We start from the raw sequence: 13,356 nt of genomic DNA, 5'->3' as shown, positions 1-13,356 counted from the left end.
AGGCGCCGGTGACGTCAGGAAGGCGTGGTCACCACTATTTTTTCCTTCCCCCTCCCCCTTTCGGGATGACGTCAGCGCACCCGACGCTGAGTTTCGTCCAATCAGCGAGAGGTGCCTTTTTGGCCCCCCACCTGTCATTCAGGGAGCGCGCAGCCAATAAGCCGAGCGCGGTGGGCGGGGTCTCCGCGGTTTCCCACGGCAGCGCGATCGAGCCTGCCCGCCCTATTGGCCCGCCGCCCTCCGTGACGTCACCCCGCCTCCCTCCGTCTCCTGGGTGACGCAAGGTGAGAAGGGAGGGGGAGGGCGTGGCCTAAAGCAAACGGATCGCTAGAGGGGGCGTGGCCCCATGGTTGTTGGTGGACAAACGGGGGACGCTGATTGGCTGCGGGCCGCTCGGCGGTACTCGGCCGCCAATTGGCTGGCGAGGTGTGAGTGACGTTACGCCGGGCGGGACCAGCAGGTGAGCGCGGCGTGCGGGTCCTAGAGGTATCAAAGGGGGCTGTCCTAGAGGTATGGAGTGGGTTGGGACACGGGTCCTAGAGGTGCCGGCGGAGGGGCCCGTTATATCAGGGCCTACAGGGCGTGCGACTGGTATACGTGTCCTAGAGGTGTCGGGTGCATTGTGTATGGTCTTAGAGGTGTCATGGAGGGGAAGAGACCCGTTATAATAAATCCTAGAGGTTTCGGGGGGGCGGGGTAACTGGGACACGGGTCTTGAGGGGGGAAGGCCTGTTTTTTTTAAATCAGGTCCTAGCGGTAATAGTGGCGTTGTGTGTATGTGTAGCCCTAGGGGGGGATATTCCTGCTGTAGCAGGTCCTAGTGGTGTAAGGGAGGACAGGTGGTTTTCAGTTTTGTCAGGTCCTAGAGGTAATCCTGAGGTTTGTTTCTGGTATACAGGTCCTAGAGGTGACAAGGCAGGGAAAGGTCAGTTTGATCACGTCCTAGAGGGGCCAGTGGGCCTGTTACGCCAGGTCCTAGAGGGGCCAGTGGGCCCGTTACGCCAGGTCCTAGAGGGGCCAGTGGGCCCGTTACGCCAGGTCCTAGAGGGGCCAGTGGGCCCGTTACGCCAGGTCCTAGAGGGGCCAGTGGGCCCGTTACGCCTGGTCCTAGAGGGGCCAGTGGGCCCGTTACGCCAGGTCCTAGAGGGGCCAGTGGGCCCGTTACGCCAGGTCCTAGAGGGGCGCAGTGGGCCCGTTACGCCAGGTCCTAGAGGGGCCAGTGGGCCCGTTACGCCAGGTCCTAGAGGGGCCAGTGGGCCCGTTACGCCAGGTCCTAGAGGGGCCAGTGGGCCCGTTGGGCCAGGTCCTAGAGGGGCCAGTGGGCCCGTTGGGCCAGGTCCTAGAGGGGCCAGTGGGCCCGTTGGACCAGGTCCTAGAGGGGCCAGTGGGCCCGTTGGGCCAGGTCCTAGAGGGGCCAGTGGGCCCGTTACGCCAGGTCCTAGAGGGGTCAGTGGACCCTTTGGGCCAGGTCCTAGAGGTGTCAGTGGGCCTGTTGGGCCAGGTCCTAGGGGTGTCACGGTGTGTGGTAGCTGCCAGAGGTGTTGGGGAAGGACGAGGATCAGGCCCTAGATGCCTGAGATGGGTTGTGTTTGTCAGGTATCCGGGTCCTAGAAATTTCCGGGGATGTTTGTGTAGTCATAGAGGTGTCTGAGAGGGGGTAGGTCTGTTATAACAGGTCCTAGAGGTGTCACTGGTCCCAGAGCTATTCGGGATGAAGTCCAGGTCCTTGGGAGGTACAGGGTGTATCATAGGTGGTGTTTAGTCCTAGAGGTATAAGAAGGATAACGGGTGTCTCTTATAAAAAAAAAATCCTAGAGGTGTTGGTGTGTTTTTAGTTCTAGAGGTATTAGAGGGTGACGGGGTATGTGTTTGTCATGACAGGTCCCTGCGCTATGAGAGGATGTGCCTGTTATAACACCACCTAGAGGTTTCATAGGTGGTGTTTAGTTCTAGAGGTAAGAGGGGTACGTGTATCTGTTATAACATATCCTAGAGGTAACCTAGGTCTAGGGTGTGTGTATGTCTGTCATAACAGGTCCTAGAGGTATATATGGGGGTGGGGAGGCGGGTGGATATTTTCAGGTTCTAGAGGTATGAAAGGGTGTGTATGTTCTAGAGCTCTCATAGGTGGGGTCAGAGGTCTGTCCCGGGCCTAGAGGTATGAGATGTACTTTTGTTTTTTTTATAACCGGTCCTAGAGGAATAAGATGAGTCCATGCCCACGTCCTAGAGGTATAATCGTGTGTCTCACAGGGAGTGCTAGAGGTAACAGGGCTGTGTGCGCATGCTGGTCATGACTGGTCCTAGAGGTATAAGAAGGGCATGTGTGTGTCTTACAGGAGGTCCTAGAGGTAACAGGGCTGTGTGCGCATGCTGGTCATGACCGGTCCTAGAGGTATAAGAAGGGCATGTGTGTGTCTTACTGGAGGTCCGAGAGGTAACAGGGCTTTGTGTCTGTCATAACAGGTCCTAGAGGTATCGGGGGGGTCTGTCCTGGTCCTAGAGGTCCTGCCCTCCCCCCACCATGGGCAACGCGGCCACAGCCAAGAAGGGCGGCGAGCAGGAGAGTGGTGAGTACCCCCCACCACCTTTACCGCTGGGGTTCTTAAAAATGGCCACCCCATCCCAAGGCGTAGGGATATCGCCTATTCATAACCCTGGAAATAGTGGCGGGATATTTAGCCTCTGTGGGCTGACTTCTACCAGGCAACAGGATTCATCCTCGGTGTGAAAAATAGTCCATCTGCATAGCCGGGGGAGCAGTCACCAGTCTCTATTGCCCCCCATCCCCAGGCTCCTCCACTGGTGGGGTAACAGCCGCTTTACCCCCCACACCACCCGCCCTGTCCCAACCTCTTCTGCGTGTGTAACTTTTACTGATTTGCCCCCAGGACTACTTTACGTGTTATTTTGCCATTGCGCCTTGGGATTGGCCTCCTGATGGTCGGTAGGGGGGGTGGGGTGGTGTCTGTTCCCTAGTTGATCGGGGGGCTTCCCCCGATTGCCCGGTGGGAGGGGCTTGAGACAGCTACCGGTATCACACAGTCCAGGGCGGACTTCTTTTAGGCGGAAGGATTTAGAACAGGTGTACTTCTCGAAAGTAGATCGGGCGGTAGTTTTTGGGTTGACTTTGGCGTGTTTTGTGATATTATTTTGAATTATGTTATTTATTATTTTTTTTATTTTATGCATTATATTTTTTTTTTTTTTTTATTATTTTAATTATTATTATTTTTTATATTAACTATTATTCTTATTATTTTTTATTATTATTTTTTTTTTTTTTTTTGCAGCAAACAAAACAAAAAAGTTTGCTTTGTTTGACGCACTCAATCTCTAGCCGAATGTAGTTCCGTTTTTTGTTTCTATTTTATTTTTCCGTCTCGTATCTACTCTCGTATCCCCTTCTCTCCCCCAGAACTTTTACTTTGGCTGTAATTTGGCTGACAGTTTAACCACTTCACTCTTTAGGCTCTGGGATATCTGAATGTAGTTCCATTTTCTCTCTATATATATATTATTTATTTTTGGCTTTCCGGACGTATAATTTGGATTAGATTTTTGTTCCCCTCCTGTAAATATGATTTATCTTTAGTCGGCTTAGCCCTGGGTTTTGGGATGTAAGAATGTAGTTCCGTGTTTACTAAAATAAAATGCATCGATTTTCTAGTTTATTTGTTTTTCTGATGGTTTCCGCCCCAAGTTTTTTTTTTCTTTTTAGAAATATACTAATTGATCTGAATTCGGCTCTTAACCGCATAACTGCCTCAGTCCCGGGCTTCTTCTCTCTGCTTTTTGTTGGTGTTGTAAGAGATCTTGTTGGCGCTGCGCTCGGAGCTTACAATCTATGTTTTTGGTGCCTGAGGCACAGGGAGATAAAGTGACTTGCCCAAGGTCACAAGGAGCCGACACCGGGAATTGAACCAGGTTCCACCTGCTTCAAACTCAGTGCCAGAGTCAGTGTCTCTACTCACTGAGCCACTCCCTCTCCCTGACATGTTAAGTGATGCTCTGCAGGTCTGGCAGGGAAGGGGTTAGGGGAGTGATGCTCTGCAGGTCTGGCAGGGAAGGGGTTAGGGGAGTGATGCTCTGCAGGTCTCTGGCAGGGAAGGGGTTAGTGGAGTGACGCTCTGCAGGTCTCTGGCAGGGAAGGGGTTAGTGGAGTGACGCTCTGCAGGTCTCTGGCAGGGAAGGGGTTAGGGGAGTGACGCTCTGCAGTCTCTGGCAGGGAAGGGGCTAGGGGAGTAACGCTCTGCAGTCTCTGGAAGGGGTTAGGGGAGTGCCGCTCTGCAGTCTCTGGCAGGGAAGGGGCTAGGGGAGTAACGCTCTGCAGTCTCTGGAAGGGGTTAGGGGAGTGACGCTCTGCATGTCTGGCAGGGAAGGGGTTAGTGGAGTGACCCTCTGCAGGTCTCTGGCAGGGAAGGGGTTAGGGGAGTGCCGCTCTGCAGTCTCTGGCAGGGAAGGAGTTAGGGGAGTGATGCTCTGCAGGTCTGGCAGGGAAGGGGTTAGGGGAGTGAAGCTCTGCAGGTCTGGCAGGGAATGGGGTTAGTGGAGTGACGCTCTGCAGGTCTCTGGCAGGGAAGGAGTTAGGGGAGTGATGCTCTGCAGGTCTGGCAGGGAAGGGGTTAGGGGAGCGATGCTCTGCAGGTCTCTGGCAGGGCAGGGGTTACCTGAGCGACGCTCTGCAGATCTCGGGGAGGGGGTTACCGGAGCGTCGCTTTGCAGGTCTCTGGCAGTGGAGGGGTTACCGGAGCGATGCTCTGCAGTTCTCTGGCAGTGGAGGGGTTACCGGAGCGATGCTCTGCAGGTCTCTGGCAGTGGAGGGGTTACCGGAGCGATGCTCTGCAGATCTCTGGCAGTGGAGGGGTTACCGGAGCGATGCTCTGCAGGTCTCTGGCAGTGGAGGGGTTACCGGAGCGATGCTCTGCAGGTCTCTGGCAGTGGAGGGGTTACCGTAGCGACGCTCTGCAGGTCTCTGGCAGTGGAGGGGTTACCGGAGCGACGCTCTGCAGGTCTCTGGCAGTGGAGGGGTTACCGGAGCGATGCTCTGCAGGTCTCTGGCAGTGGAGGGGTTACCGGAGCGACGCTCTGCAGGTCTCTGGCAGTGGAGGGGTTACCGTAGCGACGCTCTGCAGGTCTCTGGCAGTGGAGGGGTTACCGGACCGATGCTCTGCAGGTCTCTGGCAGTGGAGGGGTTACCGGACCGATGCTCTGCAGGTCTCTGGCAGTGCAGGGGTTACCGGAGCGATGCTCTGCAGGTCTCTGGCAGTGGAGGGGTTACCGGAGCGATGCTCTGCAGGTCTCTGGCAGTGGAGGGGTTACCGGAGCGATGCTCTGCAGGTCTCTGGCAGTGGAGGGGTTACCGGAGCGACGCTCTGCAGGTCTCTGGCAGTGGAGGGGTTACCGGAGCGACGCTCTGCAGGTCTCTGGCAGTGGAGGGGTTACCGGAGCGACGCTCTGCAGGTCTCTGGCAGTGGAGGGGTTACCGGAGCGACGCTCTGCAGGTCTCTGGCAGTGGAGGGGTTACCGGAGCGACGCTCTGCAGGTCTCTGGCAGTGGAGGGGTTACCGGAGCGACGCTCTGCAGGTCTCTGGCAGTGGAGGGGTTACCGGAGCGACGCTCTGCACGTCACAGCTAATGAGCTTTTATCCCGGGTTAATCCCCTTATGGGATATTAATAGCTGTCCCCTCCCCCCTCCTATAGGGGGTCAGTGGTGGGAGGCGTGCCTTCCTCCTCCTCCCCCTCGCGTCCTGCAGATCGTTGCGCCCGCTGGCAGTGGGTGACTGCCTCCGATGCTCTCCACCACGGGCATCTTCCGCCGCTGGAAGCTGGCGACCTCCCACTTCAGCTCCCCTCCCCCTGCCCTGGACCGCGAGGGGCTGGAGCGCTACGGTATGCGACACTCTGCGGGGAGGCCAACACACACACCTCTGCGAGGGAGCCGTGTTAATGCGGATATGAGATGCTCTGCAGAGATTGGCAGCCTGCGATGCTGTACACACACATACTGTACATACATACGAACGCACACATATATGCACACACATATATGCACACACGCACACACATATATGCACGCACACACATATATGCACACACATATATACACTCACGCACACACATATATACACACACATATATACACACACGCACACACATATATACACACACACATATATGCACACACGCGCACACATATATATACACACACGCACACACATATATACACAAGCACACACATATATACACACATATATACACACATATATACACACACGCACACACATATGCACACACATATATACACACACACATATATACACACACACATATATACACACACACATATATACACACACATATATACACACACACATATATACACACACACATATATACACACACACATATATACACACACACATATATACACACACACATATATACACACACACATATATACACACACACATATATACACACACACATATATACACACACACATATATACACACACACATATATACACACACACATATATACACACACACATATATACACACACACATATACACACACACACATATACACATATACACACACACACATATACACACACACACATATACACACACACACATATACACACACACACATATACACACACACACATATACACACACACACATATACACACACACACATATACACACACACACATATACACACACACACACATATACACACACACACACATATACACACACACACACATATACACACACACACACATATACACACACACACACATATACACACACACACACATATACACACACACACACATATACACACACACACATATACACACACACACATATACACACACACACACATACACACACACACACACATATACACACACATATACACATATACACACACATATACATACACACACGCACATCTACATACACACACGCACATGTACATACACACACGCACATGTACATACACACACGCACATGTACATACACACACGCACATGTACGCACATGTACACACACGCACATGTACACACACGCACATGTACACACACGCACATGTACACACACGCACATGTACACACACGCACATGTACACACACGCACATGTACACACACGCACATGTACACACACGCACATGTACATACACACACGCACATGTACATACACACACGCACATGTACATACACACACGCACATGTACATACACACACATGTACATACACACACATGTACATACACACACATGTACATACACACACATATACACACACACACGCACATATACACACGCACACATATACACACACATGTACACACACATGTACACACACATGTACACACACATGTACACACACATGTACACACACATGTACACACACATGTACACACACATGTACACACACACATGTACACACACATATGTACACACACATATGTACACACACATATGTACACACACATATGTACACACACATATGTACACACACATATGTACACACACATATGTACACACACATGTACACACACATGTACACACACATATATACACACACATATATACACACACATGTACACACGCACACATGTACACATACGTACACATACATGTACACATACGCACACATACGTACACATACGCACACATGTACACATACGCACACATGTACACCTACACACATGTACACCTACACACACACACGTACACCTACACACACACACCTACACACACACACCTACACACACACACCTACACACACACACCTACACACACACACCTACACACACACACCTACACACACACACACACACACATGTACACCTACACACACACATGTACACCTACACACACACACACACACGTACACCTACACACACACACCTACACCTACACACACACACCTACACCTACACACACACACCTACACACACACACACACACACATGTACACCTACACACACACATGTACATCTACACACACACACATGTACATCTACACACACACACATGTACATCTACACACATGTACACCAACACACACACACACACATGTACACCAACACACACACACACATGTACACCTACACACACACACACACACACACACACACACATGTACACCTACACACACACACACACACATGTACACCTACACACACACACATGTACACCTACACACACACACACACACACACACACACACACACATGTACACCTACACACACACACACACACATGTACACACACACACACACACACGCACACACACGTACACACACACACACACACACACACACACACACCTACACACACACACATGTACACCTACCCACACACACACACATGTACACCTACACACACACGCACACGCACACCTACACACACACACACACACACACACACACGTACACCTACACACACACACGCACACGCACACGCACACCTACACACACACACGTACACCTACACACACACACACACACACACACCTACACACACACACCTACACACACACACACGCACACACACACACACACACGTACACCTACACACACACACACACACACATGTACACCTACACACACACACACACACGTACACACGTACACACACACGTACACACGTACACACGTACACACGTACACACGTACACACGTACACACGTACACACGTACACACGTACACACGTACACACGTACACACGTACACACGTACACACGTACACACACACACACACACACATACACACACACACACACACACACATACACACACACACATACACACACATACACACACATACACACACATACACACACATACACATACATACACACACATACACACCCTGTCCTTGCTGCTCCTGGGTGCGGTTTGATTTACAGCAAAAGCGGAGTATAAATCAGGCACTTCCCCCTGATCTGACATCACATCTCGCACACCTGTGTGCGGCGTCCGTCGTGGGGAAACGCCTGATTTATATATGGCGTGTTTGTATATATAATGTCAAGTGTGTGTTTGGTGGGTATAAGGGTGTGTGCTGGTATACAGGTGTGGGTGTATGCAGATAGGTAGAAGTGTGTGTAGGGGTTTAGAAGTGAGTGGGTATAGGGGTGTACAGTAGATATGGGAGGGTGCGCACACGTGTATGTGCGTGGGGTATAGGGGTGTTTTATGTAGTTGGGTGGAGGTGTTTGTGGGTGTGTGTGTGTGGGTGTGGGTATAGAGGTGTGTGTGTATAGGTATAGAGGTGTGTGTGTATATATAGAGGTGTAGGTATAGAGGTGTTTGTGTAGGTGTGTGTGTGTGTGTGTGTGTGTGTGTGTGTGTATATATATAGAGGTGTAGGTATAGAGGTGTGTGTGTGTGTGTGTGTGTGTGTGTGTTTGTGTGTGGGTATAGAGGTGTGTGGGGTATAGAGGTGTGTGTGGGGGTATAGAGGTGTGTGTGGGGGTATAGAGGTGTGTGTGGGGGTATAGAGGTGTGTGTGTGTGGGGGTATAGAGGTGTGTGTGTGTGGGGGTATAGAGGTGTGTGTGTGTGGGGGTATAGAGGTGTGTGTGTGTGGGGGTATAGAGGTGTGTGTGTGTGGGGGTATAGAGGTGTGTGTGTGTGGGGGTATAGAGGTGTGTGTGTGTGGGGGTATAGAGGTGTGTGTGTGTGGGGGTATAGAGGTGTGTGTGTGGGGGTATAGAGGTGTGTGTGTGTGGGGGTATAGAGGTGTGTGTGTGTGGGGGTATAGAGGTGTGTGTGTGTGGGGGTATAGAGGTGTGTGTGTGTGGGGGTATAGAGGTGTGTGGGGGTATAGAGGTGTGTGTGTGTGGGGGTATAGAGGTGTGTGTGTGTGGGGGTATAGAGGTGTGTGTGTGTGTGGGGGTATAGAGGTGTGTGTGTGTGTGGGGGTATAGAGGTGTGTGTGTGTGGGGGTATAGAGGTGTGTGTGTGTGGGGGTATAGAGGTGTGTGTGTGGGGGTATAGAGGTGTGTGTGTGTGGGGGTATAGAGGTGGTGTGTGTGTGGGGGTATAGAGGTGTGTGTGTGTGGGGGTATAGGTGTGTGTGTGTGGGGGTATAGGTGTGTGTGTGTGGGGGTATAGAGGTGTGTGTGTGTGGGGGTATAGAGGTGTGTGTGTGTGTGGGGGTATAGAGGTGTGTGTGTGTGGGGGGGTATAGAGGTGTGTGTGTGTGGGGGGGTATAGAGGTGTGTGTGGGGGTATAGAGGTGTGTGTGTGTGGGGGTATAGAGGTGTGTGTGTGTGGGGGTATAGAGGTGTGTGTGTGTGGGGGTATAGAGGTGTGTGTGTGTGGGGGTATAGAGGTGTGTGTGTGTGGGGGTATAGAGGTGTGTGTGTGTGGGGGTATAGAGGTGTGTGTGTGTGGGGGTATAGAGGTGTGTGTGTGGGTTTATAGAGGTGTGTGTGGGGGTATAGAGGTGTGTGTGTGTGGGGGTATAGAGGTGTGTGTGTGTGGGTATAGAGGTGTGTGTGTGTGTGTGGGGGTATAGAGGTGTGTGTGTGTGGGGGTATAGAGGTGTGTGTGTGTGGGGGTATAGAGGTGTGTGTGTGTGGGGGTATAGAGGTGTGTGTGTGTGGGGGTATAGAGGTGTGTGGGGGTATTGAGGTGTGTGTGTGTGGGGTATAGAGGTGTGTGTGTGTGGGGGTATAGAGGTGTGTGTGTGTGTGGGGGTATAGAGGTGTGTGTGTGTGGGGGTATAGAGGTGTGTGTGTGTGGGGGTATAGAGGTGTGTGTGTGTGGGGGTTTGTGGTGTGTGTGTGGGGGTATAGAGGTGTGTGTGTGGGGGTATAGAGGTGTGTGTGTGTGGGGGTATAGAGGTGTGTGTGTGTGGGGGTATAGGTGTGTGTGTGTGGGGGTATAGGTGTGTGTGTGTGGGGGTATGGTGTGTGTGTGTGGGGGTATAGGTGTGTGTGTGTGGGGGTATAGGTGTGTGTGTGTGGGGGGTATAGAGGTGTGTGTGTGTGGGGGTATAGAGGGTGTGTGTGTGTATGGGGGTATAGTGGTGTGTGTGTGTGGGGGTATAGAGGTGTGTGTGTGTGGGGGTTATAGAGGTGTGTGTGTGTGGGGGTATAGAGGTGTGTGTGTGTGGGGGTATAGAGGTGTGTGTGTGTGGGGGTATAGAGGTGTGTGTGTGTGGGGGTATAGGGTGTGTGTGTGTGGGGGTATAGAGGTGTGTGTGTGTGGGGGTATAGAGGTGTGTGTGGGTTTATAGAGGTGTGTGTGTGTGGGGGTATAGAGGTGTGTGTGTGTGGGGGTATAGAGGTGTGTGTGTGTGGGTATAGAGGTGTGTGTGTGTGTGTGGGGGTATGGGTGTGTGTGTGTGGGGGTATAGAGGTGTGTGTGTGTGGGGGTAGGTGTGTGTGTGTGGGGGGTATAGAGGTGTGTGTGTGTGGGGGTATTGAGGTGTGTGTGTGTGGGGGTGAGGTGTGTGTGTGTGTGGGGGTATGGAGGTGTGTGTGTGTGGGGGTATAGGGGTGTGTGTGTGTGGGGGTATAGAGGTGTGTGTGTGTGGGGGTATAGAGGTGTGTGTGTGTGGGGGTATAGAGGTGTGTGTGTGTGGGGGTAGAGGTGTGTGTGGGGGGGGGGTATAGGGGTGTGTGTGTGGGGGGGGGGGTATAGGGTGTGTGGTGTGGGGGGGGGGGTATGGGTGTGTGTGGGGGGGGGGGTATAGAGGTGTGTGTGTGTGTGGGGGTTAGAGGTGTGTGTGTGGGGGTGGGGTGTGTGGGTGTGTGTGGGGGGGGTTGAGGTGTGTGTGTGGGGGGGGTATGGTGTGTGTGTGTGGGGGTAGGGTGTGTGTGTGGGGGGGGGTTAGAGGTGTGTGTGTGGGGGGGGGTATAGAGGTGTGTGTGTGGGGGGGGGTGTAGGGTGTGTGTGTGGGGGGGGGGGTAGAGGTGTGTGTGTGGGGGGGGGGGTTAGAGGTGTGGGGGGGGGTATGGGTGTGTGTGTGTGTGGGGGGTATAGGGGTGTGTGTGTGTGGGGGTGGTGTGTGGGTGTGTGGGTGTGTGTGTGTGTGTGGGGGTTAGAGGTGTGTGTGTGTGTGTGGGGGGTATAGGGTGTGTGTGTGTGTGGTGGGGGTATAGAGGTGTGTGTGTGTGTGTGTGTATAGAGGTGTGTGTGTGTGTGTGTGTATAGAGGTGTGTGTGTGTGTGTGTGTATAGGGTGTGTGTGTGTGTGTGTGTATAGAGGTGTGTGTGTGTGGGGGGTAGGGGTGTGTGTGTGGGGGGGTATAGGGGTGTGTGGTGTGGGGGTATAGGGGTGTGTGTGTGTGGGGGTAGGGTGTGTGTGTGTGGGGGGTAGAGGTGTGTGTGTGTGTGGGGGGTTAGAGGTGTGTGTGTGTGGTGGGGGTATAGGGTGTGTGTGTGGGGGGGGTATGGGGGGGTGTGTGTGGGGGGGGGTATGGGTGTGTGTGTGGGGGGGGTGGGGTGTGTGTGTGGGGGGGGGTGTAGGGTGTGTGGGGTGTGGGGGGGGGTATAGGGTGTGTGTGGGGGGGGGTATTGGGTGTGTGGGGGGGGTTGGGGGTGTGTGGGGGGGGTGTAGGGGGTGGGGGGGGGTGTGGGGTGTGTGTGGTGGGGGTTTGGGTGTGTGTGTGTGTGGGGGGTGGGGTGTGTGTGTGGGTGTGGGGGGGGTATAGGGGGTGTGTGGTGTGTGTGGGGGGGGGGTTTTGGGGTGTGTGTGGTGTGTGGGGGGGGTAGGGTGTGTGTGTGTGTGTGTGGGGGGTATAGAGGTGTGTGTGTGTGTGGGTGTGTGTGTGTGGGGGTATAGGGGTGTGTGTGTGTGTGTGGGGGGTAGGGGTGTGTGTGTGTGTGTGTGGGGGTATAGAGGTGTGTGGGTGTGGGGGGGGGTATAGAGGTGTGTGTGTGTGTGTGGGGGTATGGGTGGGTGTGTGTGTGTGGGGGTATAGAGGTGTGTGTGTGTGTGGGGGGGGTAGGGTGTGTGTGTGTGTGTGTGGGGGTGGGGTGTGTGTGTGTGTGTGGGGGGGGGGTGTGTGTGGTGTGTGGGGGGTATAGGGTGTGTGTGTGTGTGTGGGGGTAGGTGTGTGTGTGTGTGGGGGGGGTGGGTGTGTGGTGTGTGTGTGGGGGTATAGAGGTGTGTGTGTGTGTGTGGGGGTATGAGGTGTGTGGTGTGTGTGGGGGGTTAGAGGTGTGTGTGTGTGTGTGTGGGGGGTATAGAGGTGTGTGTGTGTGTGTGTGTGTGGGGGTATAGAGGTGTGTGTGTGTGTGTGGGGGTATAGAGGTGTGGGGTGTGTGTGTGGGGGGGGTATAGAGGTGTGTGTGTGTGTGTGGGGGTATAGGGTGTGT

The 13,356-nt window shown here is 53.3% G+C and overlaps 1 protein-coding gene across 11 annotated transcripts in view; it reads left to right on the top strand.

Moving 5' to 3' along the window:
* The first annotated feature begins 317 nt into the window (after positions 1-317).
* The window catches only part of PRKACA (protein kinase cAMP-activated catalytic subunit alpha), a 72,178-nt gene continuing 59,139 nt past the window's right edge, over positions 318-13,356 (top strand). For 2 of the 11 annotated variants that reach the window (XM_075577348.1, XM_075577344.1), the window contains exons 1-2: positions 379-510; positions 2,467-2,570. In XM_075577348.1, the coding sequence (XP_075433463.1) occupies positions 2,525-2,570 (46 nt within the window). In that variant the 5' untranslated portion in view covers positions 379-510; positions 2,467-2,524. Of the gene's footprint in view, positions 511-573; positions 592-1,443; positions 1,965-2,466; positions 2,571-5,753; positions 5,894-13,356 lie in introns of those variants that run through there. The other 9 variants (XM_075577340.1, XM_075577345.1, XM_075577349.1 and 6 more) reach the window with 9 other exon arrangements.

The sequence above is a fragment of the Ascaphus truei genome, chromosome 20, assembly GCF_040206685.1.
Source record: "Ascaphus truei isolate aAscTru1 chromosome 20, aAscTru1.hap1, whole genome shotgun sequence".
Taxonomy (NCBI): domain Eukaryota; kingdom Metazoa; phylum Chordata; class Amphibia; order Anura; family Ascaphidae; genus Ascaphus; species Ascaphus truei.
Note: the sequence above shows the minus strand (reverse complement) of the source record. Positions and strands in the feature narration are given on the sequence as shown.